The sequence below is a fragment of the Cibotium barometz genome, chromosome 34 (genome assembly GCF_041138505.1).
Source record: "Cibotium barometz isolate CiBa-2024 chromosome 34, ASM4113850v1, whole genome shotgun sequence".
Lineage (NCBI taxonomy): Eukaryota > Viridiplantae > Streptophyta > Polypodiopsida > Cyatheales > Cibotiaceae > Cibotium > Cibotium barometz.
This window is the reverse complement of record NC_141079.1, coordinates 40,393,863-40,421,506: the sequence shown is the minus strand read 5'-3', so window position 1 is coordinate 40,421,506 and position 27,644 is coordinate 40,393,863. Positions and strand designations below refer to the sequence as shown.

The 27,644-nt window shown below is 46.2% G+C and overlaps 1 protein-coding gene across 3 annotated transcripts in view; it reads left to right on the top strand.

The window, feature by feature from the left end:
* Window positions 1-27,644, top strand: part of LOC147619022 (putative plastidic glucose transporter 1) — a 96,338-nt gene that overhangs the window by 43,733 nt on the left and 24,961 nt on the right. For all 3 annotated transcript variants that reach the window (XM_086774233.1, XM_086774234.1, XM_086774236.1), the window contains exons 6-7: window positions 16,155-16,248; window positions 16,355-16,511. In XM_086774233.1, coding sequence (XP_086630359.1) covers window positions 16,155-16,248; window positions 16,355-16,511 — 251 coding nt within the window. The remainder of the gene's footprint in view (window positions 1-16,154; window positions 16,249-16,354; window positions 16,512-27,644) is intronic.

The window sequence follows — 27,644 nt, the reverse complement described above, 5'->3', positions numbered from 1 at the left end:
ATGGGCTTGTACACACTATAAGGGTGGGCATAATGCCTTTACCCCAACAACCTCCCACTTAAAGGCAATGTGCCCTTAAGTGAAGGAAAAGAAAAAATCAGCATGTACATGATAATATACAAGGCCATATCAAGGCTGAAACTGGCCTCATCCAATGCCCATCAAGTGTCTGCAATGAGCAAACCGCTCTGGAGGTAAACTCTTTGTCAACAGATCAGCCGGGTTGTCATCCATATGAATCTTGACAAGTTGAATCAGCTTGTTCTCTATCACCTCTCTGATGAAGTGATACTTCACATCCACATGCTTCGTCTTTGCATGAAAGACAAGGTTCTTTGCCAACTGGATGGCACTCTGACTGTCACAATGCAACAATGGAATATCCCCTGTATAACCCAAATCAACCGCTAACCGAGATAACCATAATGCCTCCTTGCAAGCCTCTATGGCTGCAATATACTCGGCCTCTGTAGTAGATAAGGCAGTGCACTTCTGCATCCTGGATATCCATGACACAGCACCTCCTGTGAATGTAAACACATAACCGGTAGTAGACTTCCGGTTATAATTTCCAGCACCCAGAGTGCCACTAGCTTTATCAACACCACCGATGCAACCCAATGTGGCTGTAGGGTAACCGAATACGTCCTACTTACCAAGAGGAATGTTCAGGATGCAAGACATGTCGCCATTACCGCCACCTGTTCTACCACCACAGCCACCATAGGCCAAATTCAACCAGGTGTTGATTGAAGAACCCTTGAAAGAGGGGAAAGCTATGCGTGAAGTAGAAGTGAATAATGACTACTATGAGGAACTAACTGAGATTACATCGGAGTATTATGTCTTACAAAATAGCATACCAGTACCGGTGTTTCAAACTGAAAAGATGTAGGGGAGAAGAGAGCTTGAGCTCTTGCAAGCACACACACACTCACAAAACCCTAAAAGATGCCCAAAATGTGATTTGCATCACCCAAAATCCTTCATATCAAAGGTCTGATGCAGCCTCTTCTTCAAGGCATCCATCTCTTTACGAGATTTCCCGGCAATCAACATATCATCAACATACAAGATGAGGATCAATAGACTGCCATCCAAAGCTTTCTTGGTGTATAAGCAGTGATCTATGTCACTCCTCCTGAAATCCTGGGATTTCATGAATGTATCAAATTTATGATACCATTCCCTTGGTGCCTGTTTGAGCCCATAAAGACTCTTTTTCAGCTTGCATACAAGCTTCTCCTTTCCATTCATTGCATAACCCTCTGGCTGTTGCATATATATCTCCTCATGGAGATCACTGTGAAGAAAAGCAGTCTTCACATTGATCTGAATCAAATCCAGATCATCATGAGCAACCAAAGCTAATACAGCTGTAAGTGTGGTCGTTTTGACCACTGGAGAGAAGATCTCATCAAAGTCCACACCATATTCCTGCTTGAAGCCCTTAGCCACTAACCTGGCTTTGTATCTTGGCTTTGCATCAGGTGCAATTTGAGCCTGTAAACCCACTTGCATGGCAAAACCTTCTTGCCTGTAGGCAAATGCAACAACTTCCATGTTCCATTTTTGTGCAAAGAATCCATCTCTGACTTCATAGCACGCTCCCAAAGAGCCTTGTCTGCCCTCTGTAAAGCCTCCTTATAACAAGAGGGCTCCCCACAGTAAGTGAGCATCAAGTAGTCAACCCCTGGAACAAACCTGTCAGGGGGTCTGGAGGGTCTTGTGGACCTCCGTACCCAATGATCATCATTTGCAGGTTGCTGTCCAGCCTGCATATCACCTATTGGTGTCTCCTATTCCATGCCATAAGGTTGAAAGATCATGCCCGGTATCTCCTCTAACTGTGGGATATCCATAGGGATATCTTCTGCCATCTCTGGCTATCCATTTGGACCATTTTCAGTACCATTTAAGGGCTGGTTTTGTTGCTGTAATGGCTGATTTACAGCCCTTGGTTATTGTCCATGATGTCCATCATCATCAAAGATGACTCTGCCAGGCTCCTGTTGCCTTGCAGGCTCCTTATACATGCATGTTTCATCAAAAAAGACATCATTGCTGCGTATAATCTTTCTATTCACTGGATCCCAAAGTCTATACTCCATTTCACCTCTGTCACCATATCCTAGGAATATGCATTTGTGAGACTTAGGATCAAGTTTGGTGCGTATTTCCCTGCGTATGTGCACGTACGCAACGCAACCAAACACTCTCAAGTGCTTGTAGGACGGAGGCTTCCCTGTCCATACTTCCTCTGGCACTCTCCCACCAAGTTTCGTGTTAGGTGACCTGTTTATAAGATGAACGGCTGTCATAACAACTTCAGCCCAAAAACCATGAGGTAACGCAGCATGTGACAACATAGAACGGACCTTCTCCTGAATGGTCCTGTTCATCCTCTCTGCTGTCCCGTTTTGTGGAGAATCATAAGGAGCAGAGAGCTCCCTCTTGATGCCTTTAGCATGACAAATGTCCTGAAACTGTTTGGACATATACTCTCCACCATTGTCGGAACGCAAAGCCTTCAGTAGTGTTTTGCCAGTTTGATTCTCAACATGAGCAACAAACTTCTCAAACATTGAGAATGTATCACTCTTCAAACGAAGAGGATAAGCCCACAGCTTGCGTGTGGCATCATCATTAAAAGACACAAAATATTTTGCCCCTCCCAAAGAAAGCTGAGGCATCTCACATACATCTGTATGCACAAGCTCTAACTGAGCATCTTTCTATCCAAGAGCTTTCTTGTGGGGGCACTGGAGTTGCCTGCCATATATACAATGCTCACAAAACTGAAAACTTGAGAACTTTAGAGAAGGCAAGTAACCAAAACGAGACAATTGCTCCATTCCTTTGACACTCATGTGTCCCAACCGGCTATGCCACATAGAGATTTCCGACAGCTCGGTTGCATTTACATTAGCATGGTGACAAACACCAGCATGCATGAAGTAAAGAGTGTCCACCTTAGAGCCTCTGGCAACAACCAGTGAGCCCTTACTAATCTTCCACTTTCCACTACCAAATGTGGTAACATAACCAGCATCATCAAGCTGTCCAGTAGAAAACAGGTTCTTCTTGATCTCAGGGCCTGACATCATGGAGCATAAGCTGTGAGCCATCTGAAAACACAAGTCTCACATCACCTTTGCCAAGAATCTGACATGCATGGTTGTCACCCAAATAAACTACTCCTTTATTGCCAGCAGTATACCTGACAAACAAGTCTCTGCAACCTGTGACATGAAAGGAGGCACCTGAATCAATGATCCACGAGTGCATACCATGACCATCTCCTGCATGGAGTGAATGGGCCTCAAGTGAAGACATGAATAGGACTTCATCCTCACTGTTACCTGCATGTGACACATTGACTTCTTCAATCTGGACTCCACTTTTGCCCTTTGGCTTTGCATCTTTGGCTTCATCTGTCTTTGTCTTTTCCTTTGCCCTTTTCCTTTTGATCATTCTTCCATTTGTAGCATTGCTTTTTGAAATGTCCCTTCTTGCCACAATAATGGCATTCCAAGTCCTTTTTGGAGCGGGACTTGCTCCTTCCCCGTTCTTGGCTTTTACCCCTTTGCTGGGATCTCCCATGTGCATTCATTGCATTTGACTTTCCAACAGAGTTGTTCTTTCTGTTCATCTCCTCTTGAAGGAGAGCACCCTCCACATCTGCATATGACAGCATAGCATTTGAATTGCTAGTGGCTGTCCATTGCCAACTTTTGATTGATGACTTGGCTGACAACACCAGTAAACTCATTTAGATGTTCTGTCATAGACGCCCCTTCCTTCATTTGAAGACCTATGAGTTTCTTCAACCAATACACTTTGCTTGAGGCACTTTGCTGGGCATACAAGTCCTGCAATCTTTGCCACATTCCCCATGCTGTCTTCTCTTCACGTATGCTGAAAAGTAAAGAGTCTGACACAGACAACATGATGGTGGATCTTGCCAGCTCATCCATATCTTCCCATTCTTTAGTAGTAAGAGAAGCGGGCATTACACCCCTTTCTTTGATGGGCTTGTGCTGCTTCTTCTGGAGCAACACATTATAGCACTGGGTTTGCCAAATGTCATAATTATGTGAGCCTTCAAGCTTCTTGATGTGAAGCAATGAAGAGCTCTCACCTGTGGTTGCCATAGCAATATGCAACCTTTGACACAGTCAATGCCTGACTCCCTGCAAGATGTGCAAAGACTGCACTAAAGCACACAAAGTGCTCACAGTTGTTCTCCCAAAGTTTATCTCCCATTGCGGAAGCACGAATGCAACTCTCCTCCCACTGAATGTGATAAAATCACCAACATCTGGTTGCTGCAGATTTATGACAGCACCTTAGATGTGCTCTATTCCCCTTCCAAAATACTGTACAACAGTACTAAGTGCTCACCAAAAATGTACCAAATCTGTACCGGCAAGTACAGCAGCTGAAAATGAGCCTTTTCCTCACTCAAATCAATGTACAGCCATGCCAAAACTTGTACAAAGTTGTACCAAATCTGTACCAGCAATAAATGCTCTCCTGGCTGTCCAAATGAGTGAAAATCAGACCTTGACAGTCCTTACCACTGCATACAACAGTCCCGGACAGAAATTGGGCAAAAGCCCCTTGACTGCAAGTGGATTACTGAGGGTTCAAGGCATAAAAGTCTTCCCTGCTGCTTTGCCAAGCTCAACAAGCACAAAATCTTGAAAAGCCCCTTGATTCAAGATCAATTTCTGATCATGAATGGTACATTAATGCACATGAAGGCATCCAGAGTCTTCACAATGCTTCCCCCTAGCCACATATACATCCAATACATAAAAGCCCCTTGATTTACTGGCACATTGAGTGCTTGACAGGCATCAACACATTGCCCAAAGCATCAAATGCCAGTGCCTGCATGCAAATGAACCCAATTGGCACAAAAGCCCTTTGATTTGCACTCCAATTTCCTGCAATTTAGCCCCGAATGTGAGATTGCTCACATCGTACAGCATGTATGAATGTCCAATGGCACAATTACATCAAAAGCCCCAAATGTTAACACCCAATTTCCTGCCAACTGACCCGGAATGTGACCAATGTCACCCAATGTTGCCAATTGTGCTCAAATCTGAGCCATTAGGACCTGTACCTGCTTAATTGATGATAATGGACATGCAAATCCCAAAATTGAAGCAAATACCTTTGAAATTTCTGATTTCTGTTGCAAAAAAGGGGGGGGGGGGGGCGTCGTATTTGCTGACTCGTGTGCTGATGTTGCTGCTGCTGTGCAGGTACGGATGCTGTATTCGTGCAGGTGGACGGTAGCGGAGGAGCTCTGAAAACTGCTGTGTACTGTTGTCTAAAAACTGCTATAAGATTGCAGGTACAGTATTTGGATCAAGCGTTTGGCTGCTGGCAGTTGGAACACGTGCAAGGCGAGCAGGTGTCGTGTGGTGTGGCTACAGGTTGCCAGCTGCAGGAAATCGACGTTGGGCACAGGTGCGCCATCATGGACAGTCTGAAATAGCAGTATCGTGGCGCAGTTTTAGCAGTCGAGTTAGTTGCTGCTGACGGTGTGGCCTGTGCGGTGAACAGTCGTGTGTGTTGCGGGCACTGGAGATAGCCTTGGTGGAGCGCTGTCGTGTGCAGGCGTTGGGGTCAGCCGAGAGAAGGCGACTGGGCAGAGGCCATGAACTGTGTTGTAGCCTATACTGGAGCCGTCTGGTGTGACCAGGTATTTGACGTGGCTGTAGCGTCTGCAGTTGACAGAGCAGAGAGCAGTGGTGGACAGCTGTTGACCTGACAGGACTGCAGAGGTGATCAAGCTCTGATACCAGTTGAAGGGAGCTAAAGAAGCTCAGCTGAAACAGTTAGGGTTTCATGTGGGAGACACACACAGAGAAGAAGGGAGAGAGAGAGAGAGACATGTGGGGATAAGTCAACTCACAAAGTATGAGTGTGTGACTCCCCTATCACACATGTAAATTTGCTCTAGTGCACATAGTGCACTTAGTACATTAAAAGTACTAAGTGTACTATGTACTATAAAACTTATGGGCTTGTACACACTATAAGGGTGGGCAAAATGCCTTTACCCCAACAGTAGCATGAAGCATCTTTATCAATATCTGAGTGAGCTTATCTAATGGCCGTCTCGGCTCCTCGGCACATAAGCGTCTGTATATCTCATTCGTGTACACGGTGTCAGTCTCCCTCGTAAAGGTATAACGAGTGTGTGTGGAGACCTGTCCCAATGGAGCTGTGCTGAACTGAAATGTGAGAGTGAAGGACAAGATAGCATGATCCACTGCTACTCCAACCGGCCTAGTGCCTACCATAAAATCCTGAAAAGAGAGAATGAGACTGGGCTGAGCCATAACATAGTCCATTGTACTAGCACCATGCCGATGTGGAAAGCTAGTGAAACCGCCCGTTGTCGGGAATCTCTGTAGGCCATTCAGGATGGCCAATCCATGTGCAGTCCCCATGTCTATCAAATACCGCCCATACTCAGTGTGTTCCTCATCGTGTGAGAGTCTAGATAGGCCCATATCCCTAACATCAAGCTCCCTCAACATCTCCTCTGAGGTATCATAAAATACTGTCTGGTTATGGGCGGTCCTGGCATTGAAGTCCCCCAGGAGAATGATGTTACCATCCCTGGAGAAGTCCCAAATGTCATCATCCAAAATAGAAAAGGGAGACTGCCCGCTAGGTGATGCATACACTGATGTACTAGGAGCAAAATAGCATATAGCAATGTAGAGATATCTGCCCGTCTTTGCCCTCTGTCTAACCCACATGTACCTAGCCTGCTCATGTCTGCTGCGGACTATATGTATCAGTGGCTGCAGCTCCTCTCTAAACAATACTGCCACTCCTCCTGAGCCCCGTCCTCTATGCTCTGAACAAGTCTCCTGTCTACAAGCTGTCTCCCATCGGTATCCACTAACATGTGGCATGGACTGTCTAGGAGCCTGATGCGTCTCACAGTAGAAGATGATGTCCCTCCCAGTGAAACTATCCTCAAAAGCCCCTACATCAAGGCGTAGAGATCCATTACAATTCCAAGTAGCAACTTTGAGTGTAGTCCCATAAGTCTCGCGCTGTCATGAAGAGCGCCTCTCCATAATCACCACTCTACCATCTCTATAGAAGGCCACTTTCCCTTTCTCTCGGGCTGCCCTTATCTCGGGCATAACTTCTTTCACGTGGGCAAGTTGCGAGAGTGTGAGGTCATCTCCAAGAAATATTCCCGTCTTCTTGAGTGTAGGACATCTCTTCAAGAAGTCCTTCGCTTCCATGGAGGGGAAACGAATGATAAGTGTTCTCTCCTTCCATGCCTTTGTGTGTGTGGCTTCAATGCCCATCATAGAGAAGAGCTCCTTGGTTTCCCCTTCCGCATCATCACGGTCTTTTAGACCGGACACTCATACATGTAAGGCCCGGGTCTTCCTCCTTTGCTCCTCTTCAAGGGCCATGTTGATGATGGTGGGAGTGGGGATGGGTGGCGATTCTTTACCTTTTACTTTCTTGGCGACCTCGATCCATTTCTCCGCCTCGTCCATCTTCTTTTGTGTCTTTGTGATCACCTTCACCCATGAAGATGTCTTCTCTTTATGTTGCTGCTCCTCCTCTCGAATGATCCTCATTTGTTCCTTGATGGTATTTAGCTCTTCAATAAAGGAGGGCTGAAATTTTTCCATCCTCAAGCTTGCCTTGTGAAGGGGCTTCCAACTCCTTTTTGAGGGCTGAGATTTTCCATCCTCAAGCTTGCCTTGTGAAGTGGCTTCCAACTCCTTTTTGAGGGCTGAGATTTCAGCCGCTTGACTTTTAGCATGCAATTTGACCTTCACTAGTTCCTCCTTTAAGGCTGAAATCTCAGCCTCTTGCCTGGATGTTCTCTCTTCGAGCTCTTGGATTTTGTCAAATCCCTTCTTGAGTTTGGAGAGGCGGTTTATGATTGCGGTAACGGAAGAGTCGACCATCTTCTTGTTTTCTTTGATAAATGTGCTGAGCTTGTCCTCCACCTTCACGAGCTCCTCTTTAACTCTGGTCTTGGCTATGATTTTTTGTAGTACTTCCCACAGCCAATGGAGTGGAAATTAATCCATGACACCTGCGCGTAGTGCGAAACAGCAGCAGCAAGGGGGGGGGGTGGGGTCAAGCCATGTAGAGAAAAGACAGAGAGAGAGTGTTATGTTGCTCCCTTGGGGGCCTGAGGAAGGGTGGGTGGGAAAAGCGAGGACAAGGGGCTATCAGACAGCTAGATGGCCCAGGGAGCAGGTGGCGGCTACAGTAGTGTACAGAGGCGAGAGAGAGAAAGAAAGAAAGATTTTATTAACGTCTTCCAAAAGACCGAACTCGGCCTATGAGACAAATCGGTGTTTTTGTATGGGGTATCCTCTGTCATCCCAACAAAATGAAAAAGTACTGAACTAAAAAGCTGAATCTGGGTGTGCAATAAGTACAATGAGTGGGGGAGGGGATGGAGCTCTACTACTAGGAGAATGCAAAGCTATATGCATGGAGTATACAATCATGATATGCAACCTAGCTAGCTCCATCCTGTACCATACTGGGGATATAAAATGGTATACATCAATGAAGGAGGTGTCCACAGCTCCCTGAAGAACATGCCTGGGTCTGCTCTGAAGCGAGCCAGTCGCTCCGCACCCTCCCTGTCAAACTGAGCTCTGATCTTTGTCATCTCTCTCTGGTATAGGCGTGGTGTCCGAAAGCCAGGTGTCCTTTGTCTCCTGCGGGCTCTGAGTGTCTCTGCTCTCTGGAGAGTAATTTCCTGCCGTGTAGGGACTGGAGTGGGATGGATCTCTGAAAAAATGTAGTAATCTGTGTCTGTCGTCCCCCCTCTAGCGCTGTCTGAGCCTGTAATGATGTCTCTCTGTGGCGCTGTATGTCTAGAATGAATCTCCCTAGTATGCGCTGGTCTGCTGCCTCAAAGATCTGGCGTAGGGAATGTGGCTCTATGAATAAAATGGGATATCTCTCTCTGATGGCTGTATATGCTCTGCATCTGCATACATAATGCTCCTCACTCTCCACCTCCTCTCTGCACAATCTGCATACCCTCTCCTCTCGGGGGATCCGTGCTGCCCTGCCAGTCTCAATCTCCAATCGGTGTGATGAAACTCTAAGCTGACCAATAGCCACTCGGGAGCCGTGTGGTAAAAAGCCCTCCATGTATCTAGGCCTCTCTATAAATCCATCATCAGTGATACTCATGAAGTGATCTCTGTAGTATAGCATCTTCGGTGGAAGAGGCTGTGTAGGCGATATCCATGTCTCTCGTGGATAGAGCTGCCATAGGTCCTGTCTCAATACTCTGTTCCTCTCACTATGAGAGAGACGGATATGTGGTGCATCCCTGTCGGCCTATGAGACAAAAAATAATACAACTGTGTTCTTTCGGTCAGCGGAAGAAAAGAAACAAAAGAAAAAGTGTGCATGTGTCTGGATACAACTGTGAATCATCATGGATCGGTGGAGCCCATATACAAACAATATAAGGGGGGTGGGGATGTGGATGGAGTGCTAAGGCAAGATGCATCTCTATCTGCTGAAGGGGTAGTACAAGCATGCTATGCAGGGAGAAGGCGGCGGCGACAGTAGCGAACAGAGGCGAGAGAGAGAGAGAGAGAGAGAGAGAGAGAGAGAGAGAGAGAGAGAGAGAGAGAGAGAATGAAATGAAATGATATATTAACGTCTTCAGAAGGCCAAAATGACCTATGAGACCAAAAAGGTTACAACAATTGGTGGTGGATCTGATACAATGTCTGTGTAAGAAAACTAAAAAACAACTAAACAGCTTACTGAAACTGAAACAACTATGAGGAAAAGTACGGTACTAGGAGCTCCTAATGGATAACATCTGGGAGGAAAACTTCAGCAACAAAGGTAAGCATCATACACATCACTATCCAAAGATGTCTCTCATCGGTCGATGGCGGATATCCTCAATGTCCTCCATGGTGAGTACTCTGACTGGACGTCTCCCGTGCCGTGCTAGTATGGTCCTGATCCTCTGTTGTAGTCTCCGCCGGTGTCGAGATGGGCCTCTCATCTTGGGGCACCTGGACTGCCCCAGCTCTATAGCCCGATCAATCAATGTACCTCTGGTGCGGCTATACTCTGGGACTAGCTGCAATGCCTGCTGGCCTGATCTCTGCCCGTGTGAGAGAGAGGGAGGGTGCATCCAGGGAGTACTGAAATGGAGGTAGCCTGTCCATACTAAAGCCATGCAATTGGAACCAAGCTGTCATCTTTGCATACCAACATGATCCGTCTCCCTGTGATGCCAACTGTCGTGAAGACTCCAGGGCTAAGCGAGCATATCTGTCTCTAGGGAGAGCCCAAGTGCTATGTATAAAGCAGACTAATCGAGTGAGTGCCTCTACTACCAATGGGGGGGCAGCCATCTTTGCACGGATAATATCATGTGGTACGGAGGCCTTGGCCCTAATCATCCGGGAAATCATAGAAACCAAGGGCCTCTCCATACATCTGCATCCATCAGTGCTACCAGCTGGTGATCTACTGAGGGTCCCCATATCTCCACTCCATACAGCATGGCTGAAGTGACCAAAGTGTCAAAGAGCCAGAGCTTTGTTCGAGGTTCCTAAAACTCAACCTGCGAACACATCCTCTCTAGTCTCCCCAATGCTGCATAAGCTCTGGTCAATCTGGTCTCCGCTGCTCTCCTCAAGGAAAATAGTGGGCCACTAAAAACCACACCAAGGTAAGTATATTCATCTGTATACTCCACTCTCTCCTGACCATATGTAAAGGTGGGTACTGACCTCCTAACCCACTGTGCTGTGGTGTTAAACACCATCACCTTGGTTTTACCAAGGTTAAACAGACAATCCACTGTCCTGTGCAAACGTGTGCAATGCATCCAAATGACGCTGCATCCCCTTTGGAGAATCTGAGATCAGCACAATATCATTAGCATACAATAACTGCGGAATCCATGTCCCTGCTAGCTGTGCTCCTCTATCACCCTCCCGCTCTACATAGTCCGAAACCTCATCCACATACATCCCAAATAAGGTGGGAGAAAGGGGGCAGCCCTGTTTCACCCCAATAGTGGAGTGAACCATCTCAGATATACCCCGAGTAGTAGGTACCTGCCCCACAATTGTCCTATATAAAGCCATGATTCCCCAAATCAGCTCTGTGGGCACTCCCATCTCCTGTAGTCTGCGCATCAATCTGGCTCTCGGTACTGTGTCAAAAGCTTTGCGGAAATCCACAAAGCAACAATAAATCCTCCTGCCATAAAATCTGCCCTCCTCAATAATAGCTCTGAGTGTCAAGATATGGTCAAGAGTGGAGAAACCTCTCTTGAACCCTACCTGCCCTGATGCACGTATGCCCTCTCTCTCTGCCCATCTACTCAACTCATGCTCAAGAATAGATGCATATAATCTAGCCAATGTGTGACCAATCATGATGGTACGATAATTCCCAGGAAGCATGGGATCCCCTGACTTGAAGATAGGCACAATCGTGGACATATTCCAAGTCTCAGGAAAACCCTCACACATGGCTCGGTTAAACATCATAGCAATAAGCTCTGCAAGCATATCTCTGGCATGAATAAAGTGCTCTGCTACCAAACCATCATGATCATATGCTCTCCCAGTCCTCATCCTGTCAATAGCTTTCCTTACCATCTCAGCAGTAAAGAAAGCACATGTCTCTGGGCATGGCTCCGATGGGTCTTGCAGGGGCGGCTGCCCTGGTGCTGTGTATAGGGATGCTGCATACTCACCCCAAATCTCTGTGGAGGTAATGGCTGGTGATGGTGAATGCTCATGGAATAGGCTCCATGCCTCTCCTGAGTCCTGACTCATAAATAACTGATACAAATCCCTCTCTAACTGAGCAAGATAAGCCCTCTTCTTCCGTCGCACTAGGTGCCGGAAGGTAATCCGTGACTCTCTGTGAGTGGTAAAACCCATGAGCACCTCTCTCTGTAATCTGATCCTCATCTCTCTGCACTCCTCATCATACCAACTGTTCTGGGGCATGTTCCCAGATCATCTCCGTATCAATATCTGAGTGAGCTCATCTAATGGCCGTCCCGGCTCCTTGGCACATAAGCGTCTGTATATCTCATCCGTGTTCACGGTGTCAGTCTCCCTCGTAAAGGTATAACGAGTGTGTTTGGAGACCTGTCCCAATGGAGTGGTGCTGAACTGAAATGTGAGAGGGAAGGACAAGATAGCATGATCCACTGCTATTCCAACCGGCCTAGTGCCTACCATAAAATCCTGAAAAGAGGGAATGAAACTGGGCTGAGCCATAACGTAGTCCATTGTACTAGCACCATGCCGATGTGGAAAGCTAGTGAAAGCGCCCGATGTCGGGAATCTCTGTAGGCCATTCAGGATGGCCAATCCATGTGCAGTCCCCATGTCTATCAAATACCGTCCATACACTGTATGTTCCTCATCCTGTGAGAATCTAGATAGGCCCATATCCCTAACATCAAGCTCCCTCAACATCTCCTCTGAGGTATCATAAAATACTGTCTAGTTATGAGCGGTCCTGGCATTGAAGTTCCCCAAGAGAATGATGTCACCCTCCCTGGAGAACTCCCAAATGTCATCATCGAAAATAGAAAAGGGAGACTGCCCGCTAGGTGATGCATACACTGATGTACTAGGAGCAAAATAGCATATAGCAATGTATAAATATCTGCCCGTCTCTGCCCTCAGTCTAACCCACATGTACCTAGCCTGCTCATCTCTGCGGACTATATGTATCAGTGGCTGTAGCTCCTCTCTAAACAATACTGCCCCTTCTCCTTAGCCCCGTCCTCTCTATGCTTTGAACGAGTCTCTTGTCTACAAACTATCTCCCATCGGTATCCACTAACATGTGGCATGGACTGTCCAGGAGCCTGATGCGTCTCACAGTAGAAGATGATGTCCTTCCCAGTGAAACTATCCTCAAAAGCCCCTACATCAAGGCGTAGAGATTCATTATAATTCCAAGTAGCAACTTTGAGTGTAGTCCCATAGGTCTCGCGGCGTCATGAAGAGCGCCTCTCCATAATCACGAGTCTACCATCTCTACAGAAGGCCACTTTCCCTTTCTCTCGGGCTGCCCTTATCTCGGGCATAACTTCTTTCATGTGGGCAAGTTGTGAGAGTGTGAGGTCATCTCCAAGAAATATTCCCGTCTTCTTGAGTGTAGAACGTCTCTTCAAGAAGTCCTTCTTCGCTTCCATGCAGGGGAAACGAATGATAAGTGCTCTCTCCTTAGAAGATTCGCCACTACCTTCTCTCTTCTTTCCCACTCTCCATGCCTTTGTGTGCGTGGCTTCAATGCCCATCATAGAGAAGAGCTCCTTGGTTTCCCCTTCTGCATCATCACGGTCTTTTAGACCGGACACTCGTACATGTAAGGCCCGGGTCTTCCTGCTTTGCTCCTCTTCAAGGGTCATGTTGATGATGGTGGGAGTGGGGATGGGTGGCGATTCTTTACCTTTTACTTTCTTGGCGACCTCGATCCATTTCTCCGCCTCGTCCATCTTCTTTTGTGTCTTTGTGATCACCTCCACCCATGAAGATGTCTTCTCTTTATGTTGCTCCTCCTCCTCTCGAATGATCCTCATTTGTTCCTTGATGGTATTCAGCTCTTCAATAAAGGACGGCTGAAATTTTCCATCCTCAAGCTTGCTTTTTGAAGTGGCTTCCAACTCCTTTATGAGGGCTGAGATTTCAGCCGCTTGACTTTTAGCATGCAATTTGGCCTCCACTAGTTCCTCCTTTAAGGCTGAAATCTCAGCCTCTTGCTTGGATGCTCTCTCTTCGAGCTCTTGGATTTTGTCAAATCCCTTCTCGACACCTTCACGAGCTCTTCCTTAAACCCGGTCTTGGCCATGACTTTTTGCAGAACTTCCCACAGCCAATGGATTGGAGGGTGGGGGGGGGGGTCAAGCCATGTGGGGGAAAGAGAGAAGAGAGAAGAGATTCAGCAGAGAGAGAGTTATGTTGCTGCCTTGGGGGCCTGAGGAAGGGTGGGTGGGAAAAGAGAGGCAAACAGCGAAGAGAGAGAGAGATAGAGAGCAGGGCGGCGCAGAAGCAAAGAGAGAGAGGGAGGCGGCGAGCAGGTTGAGAGAGAGAGAGAGAGAGAGAGAGAGAGAGAGAGAGAGAGTTGTATTAACGTCTTCAAAAGGCCAAAATGACCTATGAGACCAAAAGGTTACATCATATCCATGAGGTACATCATCCTGGGTACAAAATAGTTAGTACAAAAATCGAGAACTATAAAATCTTGGCCAAGGTGTGACCAATCATGATAGTCCTATAGTTTTTGGGGTCCATGGGGTCACTTGCTTTCAAGATAGGTACAATAGGTGAATTTGGGCATGTTCCTAGATTCATCTAGGTATATATATATACAATAGCATTCGATGACTAGCTGACGGGAAAGCCGTCACATAAAGCCCTGTTAAACATGTGAACCAGTAAAGGGGCTAGCGTGTCTCTAGCATGGGAGAAATGCTCGGTGAGGAGTCCATCATGATCTTGTGCTCTCCGAGTCTGCATCCTGTCAATAGCATCTCTCATCATGCTGAGGTGGCATAGGTGTGCCAGGTGCTGGGTGAAGTAATCGGAGTCGGAAGGCGATGATCTTGGAAGATCCTCCAGGCCTCCTTACAGTCCCTTTCAAGAAATAGCTGGTGTAGCTCCTGCTCAAGCCTGGCTAGCTAGGCTCTCTTCTTTCTCTGTGTGAGACGTCGCAAGATCACTCACACCTGCTGGTGAGTGGTGGATCCTAGTGCCATCTCCCGATGTAGACGGGCTCGGGTATCACGACATTCCTCGTCGTACCTGCTATTCTGTGGGACAGTCCCTCTTGGTGATGTAGGGGTGGCTCTGGAGTGCAGGACGGCGGCTACAGCGACTGTATGGTGGGTGGCTGAGAGTTGTGCGGTAAGCTCATCAAGTGGGATGTGGGGGTCGAGGTCGGAGAGGATGCGGTAGACGTGATCAGAATAGATGGAAGAGGTCTCTTTGGTGAAGTGGTATCTCGGACGGTGATGGGGTAAAGCAGGTGGAGAAAGAAAGAAAGTCATATTAACGTCCATGGAATGCCTTGAAGGCATATGGGACCAAAAACCGGTACCTCACAGTCATTACAATGCACTTCGGGGTGCACTTACGCACAAGCAAAAGATCAATGAAAACCCTAGAATGATAAACAACTAGAGAGAGAGAAAGAAAGAAAGAAAGACCGAACTCGGCCTATGAGACAAATCAGTGTACCTGTGTGGGGTATCCTCTGTCATCCCAACAAAATGAAAAAGTACTGAACTAAAAAGCTGAATCTGGGTGTGCAATAAGTACAATGAGTGGGGGAGGGGATGGAGCTCTACTACTAGGAGAATGCAAAGCTATATGCAGGGAGTATACAATCATGATATGCAACCTAGCTACCCCTATCTTGTACCATACTGGGGGTATAAAATGGTATACATCAATGAAGGGGGTGTCCACAGCTCCCTGAAGAACATGCCTGGGTCTGCTCTGAAGCGAGCCAGTCGCTCCGCACCCTCTGTGTGAAACTGAGCTCTGATCTCTATCATCTCTCTCTGGTATAGGTGTGGTGTCCGAAAGCCAGGTGTCCTTTGTCTCCTGCGGGCTCTGAGTGTCTCTGTTCTCTATAGAGTAATTCCCTGCTGTGTAGGGGCTGGGAGTGGGATGGATGTCTGAAAAAATGTAGTGATCTGTGTCTGTCGTCCCCTCTCTGGAGCTGTTTGAGCCTGTAAACGATGTCTCTCAGTGACGCTGTATGTCTAGAATGAATCTCCCCAGTATGCGCTGGTCTGCTGCCTCAAAGATTTGGCGTAGGGAATGTGGCTCTCTGAATAAAATGGGATCTCTCTCTCTGATGGCTGTATATGCTCATAATGAAGGGGTATATTAATATCTACAGAAGACCCCAAGGGCCTATGAGACCAAAAGTAATACAATGGTACCATATATATATATATATATATATATATATATATAGAGAGAGAGAGAGAGAGAGAGAGAGAGAGAGAGAGAGAGAGAGAGAGAGAGAGAGAGAGAGATCAAAAAGTCATATTTTTTGGAGCAAAAAGATATTAAATCTGATGTTGCCAAATCTAGGTGGAGAACTTTGTTTTGGATAGCCATAATACCTGGTGTACTTCTGATAATAGGCATGCAGTTTGCAGTGGAGAGTCCTCGTTGGCTGAGCAAGGTGGATAGTGCTTACCTGGTTTTTATCTGCCATGAGTTTTCTGTGTACTCTAAAGTTTGAGTGTGGAATTTAATGACAGTATCTGCATGCTGGGATGCTATTCTAGGTTGGGAGGTGGGAGGAAGCAGAGAACATTATCAGAAAGCTTTGGGGAGAGTCAGACGTGCAGACTGCGATGGAAGAACTCAAAAAATCTGCAGAGTCAACAAAATATAGTGCTGAAATTTCATGGTCTGAGCTTCTTTCTGAACGCTATTACAAAGGTAAAGTTTGATCTACACAACAATATTTCCCATTGTGAGCTTGAAAATGGAAAAGTTCATCACCAGATTGGTAGAGCATTTGTTCTAAGTTCAACAACACGGCCTGGCGAAGGTTCTTGCTGTGCATGGGGATATAGACCATGGGTCACATTTAAGCATGTCCCATTGAATGGTGGTGGTGGAGGGTGTGTAGAGAGCTCAACAAAATAACTCTTCCCTAGTTTTTCTGTGAGAGATCAATGTCCATGTAAAGGGTGTGGTGTCTCCATTAGATGCCATCTTTATATAGGTAGACATGATACACTTCGTTTTGCAGGTAGTGAGGACATTGTAGGAGATGGTAGGTTCCATCTTGGTATTAGGTAGACATGATACACTCAGGCATTTAGGAGATGGCAAGTGCCATCTTCATACCAGGTAGATATGATACATTGCCTTGCAGTGCATAAGGCATTGGCATCATTACACTTTGGTACGGGATATCCTTAACCCATTAATGACCTCTTGATTGACCTTGTCTTGAGGATCGCAAATCTACATGATCATTCATGATAAAATCAACTATGTAATTTACTATAACAAGGCAAGATTTCTTGCATGTACGTAAACAAACTTCATCATAATCAAATGTCATAGATATACACATGCTTGATTTGATTGATACACATAAAAGGATAAGTTTATTCAAAGATAGAAAAACATATCATGGGTTTGTAGCAAAAATCCAATGAACTACCACCACTGATCACAAAGTATTTAACAATTTCTTTCAAAGAACAAGAACACCCTTAAGGCCTTTATGTATTCGTTGTAGGTATATGTGATTGTATTGACTATTACTTGTATGGCATCATGGGCATGGAACTTACACATGGTGCCAGTCAAGTTCATGGTAATGTTATGGCAACCAAATATTGTTGTGAGAAGATATAAGAAATAGACGAACTTATTATGTCTATAATGTACACAAATTCTGATGAAAGTTGGGCCTCTTTGTTGGACTCCTTTGGTGATTGATGTTTCTTAAGGTGGTATTAGTGCAATACAACCAAGCACCCCTGATACTTGGGAATAGGGGATTAACCTAGAATACAAAGGACCACACTCCTAAAATTTAGGAGAGTTGCTATTTTTGGCCCGACTCCGATGGAAATTCTGTTCGCGTCATTACATCTGGAATTGAGCAGATACCAAGAGTTGGCAAAGTTTCTATGACAGAATGTCTACTAGTTGGGATATTTTTAGAGGTAAAGATTATGGAAGGACCCATCTCTTAGATTGGGACATGTGGCAAGAAAGTGGATCAAAGTGAGACAAAAGTGAGACAAGTGGCCTCACACTTGTCACTTCAGCTATTTTGTGGCTCTCCACTTGTCATTGTAGCCTTCTCTTGCTGTTTTAGCTCATGGGAGGTCCAAATCTATAAATTGGAGCCCTCTCTCTTCATTAATGGAGGCTCTCTTGCTGCACACTAGCCTCTATCACCGTTACAGGCTGCCCTAATGATGGCTACTCTCTTTCTCTCTCTCTTGAAGGCTGCCCATGAAGAATACCGGCTGTTGGGGATTGTTTTGGAGGCTTCCATCGCGAAGAAATACTGAAGGCAAGGGTATTTAATCATTTATTATGATTTCTAGCCATTGTACTTGTTGTACCAGCCTTTGTACATGCTATACCAGCCATTGTAATGGCTGTACACACCCTTGTACCTGCTGTACCAGCCACTGTACTGGTTGTATCAACCCTTGTACCAGCCACTATACTTGCTGTACCAGCCATTGTACCTGCTGTACCGGCTGAATGGAGAGTTGTACTTGCTGTACCAACTCTATTGCATGAAGACCCGTGGTTTTGGGGGAAGAATCAGTACCCACACGGAGGTATATGGATTATATTGTTGGTTCAACATTTCTACAGCCCGTGTTCCGGCTTGGTTGCCTCGGGTTGGGTTGTGTTATGGCATTTGTATCGGGATAATCCGGCATCTCCCGTGGGGAGAGAGAGGCCCTCAAAGCTTGTACATGATATTATTCTCCTTGGGTAATAAAATACTCCAAGGGGGGGGGGGGGGCGGGGGGTCGGCCCATTCCGGCCTCTATGCGGTGTCACATGTGCAAGCTTCATTTTCAGCATTTGTGGATGTTTTTTCCAGCTTTATGTTTTATGCAAAGTGATGATGGATATGTGTTAAGGGTATGGCCATGTTTAAGTGTTTTAATATGTATTGATGGTATCAACAAGTGTGTCAAAGGCCCTAGTCCCCCGGGCACCCACCGCGAGTCATAAAGGGTCTGTACTATGACCTTGGCAGAGTTTCCCAAATCTTTCTTCATAGGATATCACTTGTCCATAGGCTGAACTAGGGAGGTTGATGGGAGCTTGACAGGTTGGAAGATTTTGGAGGGCTGCAAATAGGCTATTTAGGGCACTTAAGAGTCTAGACATATCATGTACATACTCTTTCCTGCTCTCTTTAGAACCCAATGTGAGGCAGGTCCAGGTCAGCAGAGGTTAGATGAAATGCTTCTAGATGACTGTCTCTTTCCACCTCTTCCTGCTACATGGATCATTTGGCATTTTTGCATCCCAAAGTGGCTTAGCTAGCAATGATTATTTTTCAAGGGGTCATTCTTATCCCTTGATGAATCTTGAGTTTTGCGTGCTTTGTTATACTTAATAGAAGACTCCTTGTTTGTTTGTTTCTTCTTTTTTGGGGGAGAGGGTGAGGGGTGGTGGAGGATTTGCGGGAAGCAATGGCCGATAGTCTGTGTTGTACAAGATCTATGGTTGGGTGGAGAGCTAGCCTTTGGAACCTTAATTTGGATTAATCTTGTGCTTACCCTATGTTTAGGAGATATTGGAAGGATTGTGTCATGAGAATCACCGACAGTTGGTATCAAAGCTTCCCTAAACCAATGGAGGTCAAAGCATGGAATCAGATTTCTGTAAGATTTCTGATTTTCTTTTCTAGGGTTTGGATTCTTCAATTGGCCGACCCTTGGCACTAGGATGGCTAGGAGTTAGAGCCCGGATCTCTGACCTTCTTCAGGAGTCTGAATTAATCTTTTGTTTGTCCTATGTTTCGGAGACCTTGGAAGGATTGTATCGTGAGAATCACCGACAGGTGGTAGCAGAGCTGCCCTAAACCTACATGGGACAAAGCACAGAGCGAGATTTCTGTAAGATTTCCGATTTTCTTTTCTTTGGTTTTCGCAGTGAAACATGTATGTTCTTTAATTCTTCTGTTGGTGGCTGACTCTTGGCATGAGGATCGTCAGCAATCAGAGCCTAAATCCTGATTCTTCTTCAGAAGCCTGCCATAATTAGATGGATCGAGGAGATTTGGGCTAACTATTCCTTCCCTCCCCAGCGTGCTTTAGAGGCCATGGACCATGCCCTTTAGGAGGTTAACCTCTTTCTCCACCGTGCTTTAGGTTGATTGAGGAGATTTGGGCTACCTATTCCTTCCCTCCCCAGCTTGCTTTAGAGGCCATGGACCATGCCCTTCAAGAGGTTAACCTCTTTCTCCAGACAACAGCTAAGGAGCGGCTCAGTGCTTTCACAGAGAGAAAGAGAGCGGCCCTCGCTACAACCTTGCCTCCCTTCAGGAGCAGACCCTAGGTAGTCCGTGGGTAGGAGCCTAGACCGCACCAACCTCGCATCCTGGGAGAAGAAGAGAACAGAGAGCAGAGAGTCTGCAGGTAGCCAGCTGAGACAGCCTGCACCGCCCTCTCATCCGTGAGGAGTAGAGAGTGGATTACAAATACCATGCCCTTACCTCATTCTGGTCTTCTTGAGTTGTTGGTTGGGTTGTTGGGAGGGGCACGTGCGCGTGGGTCGTGTAGTACAGATCCTCTCGGGTTTTTTTTGCCACCACTAGGCTCCATTTTGCCTCTAGGGCATTCGATCTTTCAGGTCACCTGATGGTTCGATAGCGTTCACTCCCCATAGATTTGGGGTGTTGCCTCCTTAGAGTCCTACCACACCCTACTCTCTAGTGAGCCAGACTTTCCCTAGCGTGAGGAGGCCTGTGAGAGGTCTGGCTCTGTAGTCAGCCTTGAGTTTTTGTCTTGTGCGAACCAAAGCTCTGATACCACTGTTAGGTTTAGGATTAGCAATGAAGTACACAAAGCACAGTCGACTTGCAGAAGGAGATAGAGTGAAACATAAGATGCACACAATAATGAGATGAGGGTGCAAGTACGAAAGTGAATGACATAATAAGTCACTTTACACACGTTGAAAGAGTGTACACATGTGGGGCGAAAAACCCGGGTGCAGCCTACTATAAGGGTGATACTCCTGAATCATAAGAACATCAATGGCGTCCCTTACCGTATCTCGCTGAAATTCCTTGCGAATCCGCTGGTGCCTCACCTGGATTGGGCTTCTCCCAAGCTGCGAATGTTCCATGAAGCTAGCTTCATGGTTTACCTATGGATTAGTGTTAGTTATTTTTTGTTATGTTGTCTTTTTTCCACGATCAGATTCCATGGACACATTGTACACCTTCTGTCTCATAGACACATTGGGTCTTTTGCAAAACGTTAATATATCTTCTTCTTCTCATTCTTCTCTGGCATCTCCTGCTGATGAAGGTGCCTTAGATGCCTTTCTCTGCGATGAAGCTGAGGTGGGAGTAAATGAACAGATGGAATCCCTTCTTCTTTGGGGTGAGGCAAAGAAGCTCCATCCTAGCTATCGGCAAAGCCTCCTCCATGGCCATGGAGACTTGCTAATCATGCAACATTTCTGAGTGGTAGACAGCCTACTCCCTGAAGGTGGGTCCACAGTCTCATCCATCCAGATGGTCGCAGGTTGTGCACTCGTGGGGAATAAGACAACTGCTCCCATATCTAGTGGCATCGGCCGGCAAGTGGTAGAGCACCACACGTGTGGAGCGATGCTCTCATCTCCTCGAAGGTGGATGCACTCTCGATGAGGAGCCTGCCTGAAGAAGGCATAGTCACTGATAGAGCACCACACATACGTGGAGCAATGCTCTCATCTCCTCGAAGGTGGATGCACTCTTGATGAGGAGCTTGAAGAAGGCATAGTCACTGGATAGCCCATCATGAAGGAGGAGTTTCGAGAGTAAATAAACTGTCATTGGTGCGGAGTAGGTCTGGGTCTCCACAAGGTTAGAGAATCTTTGAAAGGAACACCAACGGGTGACAACCATCTTCTGGGAAGCAGGGATGGGTGTGGGGAGCTGAGGAAAAGGCCTTTGGGTCTGGACGTGGGGGGAGGTTTGGATAGGAGCTGAGGCTCTGAGGGGCGAGAGGCAGTAGGGGTGGAGAGGGGGGGGGGTAGGGGTGGAGATGGAGAGGAGCTTGGGCAGGAAACTGCTATTCAGGAAGAGGGTCAGGCAGTGGGGCCTACGGCACGACTTCCTCGGAGGGAAGGTGGACCTGGGGTGGGTTTGGGGAAGGAACTAAATCTCAGGGAGTCCAGTGGAGCGGAGTCCGAGGAAGATTATCGGGAGGATCGTAAGGTCAAAGCCAGGTGCATACAGTCGTTGATGGTCTGCCCAAAATTATTTGTTCCATGGGATGAGCAAGAGCACGACTGAAAGGAGAGAACAAAATTGATGACAGCAAGATAATCAGCACATTAATAAGAGGATTAACAAGGGGAGTAAGCGCAGCACATAAGAGTTGCGGCGGGAAGCATATTTGCCTTATGTTATTTGGTCCTTTTTATAGAAGAGGCCCCCTTTACAAGCAAGGTGTGTGCATTTGTTGCCACCACACATGCCACATGTCAAGGCATGATGCTAGGTGTCACCTTTACACATCATTGCTTACATAAGACCCTTTGAAGGGGCTGTTCCCACACACAAATGAACCTACACACTAGGGGCTGTTCACACACACTAGACCGCTTTATTTAAGCCTTTGTTTACACACCAACAAGTGCTCACACAACCACCTAGCAGCCTTTTTATTTACTAAACCATTACACATTTTCACTTCCATGAATGTGAATATTCCCAACAATCCCCCCCTGTGGTGGTAATGTAATGCGTGTATGTACAGCGTTATGTCTCAAATGATAGGAAGTCCAAGCCTTGTCTGAAAGCCTTCAACTTTACTCGTGGGGGGTCTTTCTTCTTTGCCCTTGAAGCTTGGCCCACTTCTCACGAGTCATCTACAAAGGATGGGAGCTCACTGGATTCATCTTCATACTTGATAATGGTGGCTGCTCTGTACTCAGCCCCACAAGGATCTTCTCTTTTTAGGTTCCTTGTACCTACACCACTGCAAGCATGTGCTTCTCTCCTACCACAAGAAGTATCCAAAATATACCAGAAGGTATGCTCTATAGGTGGCCATTGGTATAGTCATGGTAACTGGTTCTTATGGACACCACGTGCCCTGAATGCTACACTATCATGCATGGTGGATTTCCTTATTGCAACTTCTTGGTGTGTACAGGAAGAGCCCTTTGTGATGATAGCTTCAAAACACCTTTAATGGAGAAAAGAAAAATGACATAAGTAGATGTTACAAGACTTGGAATGTGTTTACAACACCAGGAATGTGTAAGGTACACTGGGAATGTGCCAACTGCACCGAGAATATACTGGATTTGGGATGTTGCAACCGAAATGCACCAAGATCTAGATGTGCACTTAACTGAGCTTCACTGCTTCCGAAGATGAGCACCTAGTTGCTTTGAAATGTGTGCTACTCTAGCAACGGGAAGTGTGCTATGCAGCACCAAGATTGCACTAAAACAACAGTGCCTAGGATGCTCCCACTCCATTGGTTTTCCCCTTAAAAACAAGAATCCCCACAATTCACACAAGATATGCCTTTGATTTCCTCAAGAAACTGATATATGCAAAAAGGCCCAAAATTGTGTTTACCTCTGTGTGAACAAGATGTGCTGCTGGCTGGAAATTTCTGTAATCCCCCACTTGATGGTTGTCACAAGGCCCCCAAGCAGCTCTGACACGTGCTAGAACACCTACGCTGGAAATGGCGGCGGCGGCAGTCTCAGTGGTGGAGCAATTGGACAGAGGTCATTCCACCAAGGCCACCCAAAACAGGGCCAAATCTGAGCTGCAGGCAGAGGTGGTGCTCATTGTAGTAGCTCCGCCAGTAAACCGGGCTTTGCCATCCTAAAAACTGGTGGCAGCGGTTTGCTGAGCACTAGCGCTGCCCGGCTAGGTGGCACAAGTGGGCGGCAGCGGACGTGCTGCGCCTAATACTGAGCATGCTATCGCTGGCATGTGGAGGCAAGATCCGGCAAAGTTGCAAGGCGTGTAGCTGGGTATGAGAAAGCAGGTGGCACACACCATATGGAGGGGGGGGGGGGCAGACGGTTCTGATACCAATTATTGGTACCTGGTGGGATGAGCAAGAGCACGATTGAGAGGAGAGAGCAACTGAAATCGATGACCAGCAAGATAATCGGCACATTAACAGAGGATTAACCAGGGAATTAAGGGAAGCACACAAGAGAAATGTGGGAAGAATATTTGCATTATAATTATTTGGTCCTTTTTATAGGAGAGGCCCCCTTTACGAGGGTGCTACCACACATCCCACATGTCAAGGCATGATGCAAACTATCCCTAAGAGGTGTCACCTTTACACATCATTGCTTACATAAGACTCTTCTAAGGGGCTGTTCCCACACACAAATGAACCTACACACTAGATATTGACTATTCACGCACACTAGACCGCTTTATTTAAGCCCCTAGTTCACACACAAACAAGTGCTAGTTTACACAACCACCTAGCACCCTTTTTATTTACTAACCCATTACACATTTTCACTACCATAAATGTGAATATTCGGGAAAAAAATTACCCTAATGCACCCCACAATTATCAAGACACTACAGCAAGTCAAATACTACAGTGGTAACATCTTTGTATTAAGCATAATCCAGTAATAATCAAATACACCATCCGTGGTGGGGGGTGATTGGGACCATATCGGGCGTTGCCTCTCTCTTCTCCCTTTCTATCTTCTCATCTCTTTATTCTCCTCTCTATCTCTTCATAATTAAGTTAATGCAAACATTAATATTTTTTTCTCCGTGATGCATGTAACAATTAGTCTCCGTGCACGAGTGGCCAGATATTCAGGGAGCCACCCTTCACCCGTTCTTCTTCTCCCCCTCTTTTGCCCTTTTCTTTTTTCTCTAGCATCTTCCTTCTGTGGAGGGTTGAATCTGCTTATGGGAAGATGTTTCTTTTTCTTTTAGTTGAGCGATCTTTTCTAGGAGAAAAAAGTTCCCTTTCATTGAACCCATGTATAGGAGGCTCTCAAGATCCTTCCGAAAGCCAAGGTTACGCTTATGGCCTCCTTTTGTTTTTGTTGTTTCTTTTTTTTTTTGGGGGGGGGGGGGTGCAATGAAATTTTATAAAGCAAAGTAAGATTCCCCCCCCTCCCCCCCCCCCCCCCCCCAACAAAAAGGGAGATTTTAGATCAAGCACGGGGGAAATCTCAACCAATATGGTGCCTTGTGTTGCTAGGAAGGTCTCATATGAGTGGTAATGAAAAAAATGCCATGACCCACTCTCTCATGAACTGGTCACACTTTCTCTCTCAAGCCCTTGAGGATCTTTGAATCTTGGCCCAAGTGGCGAGATGAGCGTGTGGATAATACCACACGAAATCTTGCAAATGCATTGTCTCATAACCCAAAGGGCCCTCCATGGCCTCAGTGCATCTAGCTTTCCAAATGTGTGAGGCTTGTGATGCTAGCAATGATTGGGGGGGGGGGGGGGGAGGGGGGCGGTGGGACACAATGAAATTTTTAAAGGCAAAGTAAGATTTTTTTTTCCCCCCACAAAAAGGGAGATTTCAGATCAAGCAGGGGGAAATCTCAACCAATAAGGTTCCTTGTGTTGCTAGGAAGGTCCCATATGAATGGTAATGAAAAAAATGCCATGATCCCATTCTCTCATGAATTGGCCACACTTTCTCTCTGCAGCCCTTGAGGATCCTTGAATCTTGGCCCAAGTGGCAATGAGCGTGTGGATAATACCACACCAAATCTTGCAAATGCACTGTGTCTCATAACCCAAAGGGCCCTCCATGGCCTCAGTGCATCTAGCCTTCCAAATGTGTGAGGTTGTGATGCTAGCAATGATATCCGATGCAGTGTCCAACCTTTGTGTTGGTGATACGTAGCTTGTTGACTCTGATAGATCTTGAAGATGGCACGTTGTTCCCTTCAAAACCTGAGTTGAGGTTCCAAGTGTGTCAACCAAGCAATAGCACCAAAAAAAATGTAGGTAGGCTCTGAAGCTCTTGGGCATCTCAGGCAAGCTGGGCTAGCACCAACACAATTGATCTCCACTCCTTGGTGGTAAGACCATCATGTAGAGAAAGCCAAAAAGAGGAATTCTTCATTTTCTTGGTAGGAGTGCCACCACCTCTGCCAAAAAGTTCTTTGAACGTCAAGGGTGATCCCATAAGCCTCCCATTGAGGTCTAAGAGTAGCGATTCTCTAGATGTGTCACCATTTTTGGCATCTCCAGAATTCATGTGTGTGGATGGGCTTTGGATGTCCAAACGATTAAGAATGTATAAGCTTTGGGAATGGGGATTATCCAATATAGAGGACCAAGTGTTCGTAGCATGGTCCAGGCACTCGAGACGGCTTCTTGGACATAGGAATGGGCTTTGGAGCTCAAGTGTCAAGTGGAAAGTATGTGTGGCGAACTCTTGAGGATTTGGAAGAGATCGAGCAATGAAACAGGTTTCTACATGGTGCTTACATGTATTTCTCATGTGGTGGAACAAAGAGAGATCATCTCCTAAATTTTAGGGAAAGTTGCTATTTTTGGCAATCTCCGATGGAATATCCGTTCGTGTCAGTATCTCTGGAATTCAACAGAGATCGAGGTTGACAAAGCGCCATTGTGAAATTAGCTATCAATCTGGATATTTTTGGAGTTGAAGATTGTGGAATTTTGGGCCTTTGGATTTGGGACATGTGGCGGATAAGAGGATAAAAGTGAGACATGTGTTCTCACAGTTGTTAATTTCTCACAGTTGTTAATTCAGACTCTACACATGGCATTGTAGCATTTTCTTGTTTATTTGAACATGAGAGAATCATCTCTTGGGCGAGTTGGAGCTTCAAGAAAGTTTTTGGAGGCTGAAAACTCTGATTACCATTTCTCTTCATTTCTAAGCCCACCATAGTTGGGGAAGGACGCTACACAATCTTGCACACCCCAGATGGCTGTTTTTCAGCAAAACAGTCCTAAAGCTCATGGATGCGACATACAGATTGTTATACTGGTTTATTGGGCTCACGGATGAGCCACATGGGCTGGTCTACAGGTTTATGAGCTCATGATGAGCCATATGAACTGGTTTACAGGTTTATGAGCTCATGAATGAGCCACATGGGATGGCTTACAGGTTTATGCGCTTGTGGAGGAGCTATATGGGCTGTCATACAAGTTTATGTGCGTATGGAAGAGCCATGTGGGCTGTTATAAAATTTAGGAGATGATCTCTTTGTGTTCCACCACATGAGAAATACATGTAAGCACCATGTAGAAAACCTATTTCATTGCTTGATCTCTCCCCAAATCCTCAAGAGTTCGCCATACATACTTTCCACTTGACACTTGAGCTCCAAAGCCCATCCAAGAAGCGGTCTCGAGTGCCTGGACCATGCTACGGACACTTGGTCCTCTATATTGGATAATCCCCCATTCCCAAAGCTTGTACATTCTTAATCTTTTGGGCATCCAAAGCCCATCCACACATGAATTTTGGAGATGCCCAAAATGGTGATAGGATGTGTCCCAGAACCAGGTGTTTGGCATTCCTAATTAAAGAAGGACATGCTTTTCATGGGGTTAAAAGCATTTGTGTACTTCCATTCACCGGGTCTCCCAGTGTAGGTATCTGATAGGATACCCATCATATACCTATAGGCCTCAAGAATCTGTAATCATCCCTTGAGGTGGATCAATATATAAGTGCTTCCTTGCTTTTCCCACCACTCTAACCAACCAAACCATTGGACCCTCAATGATATCGTGCCCAACACTTCTCTCCGAGAATTGTTTATCCTGAATGGAGTAAAAATCTGGTACATCGTTCTCACCCAAAGTGGGAAGGCACATTACCTGAAGGGGTACCCTT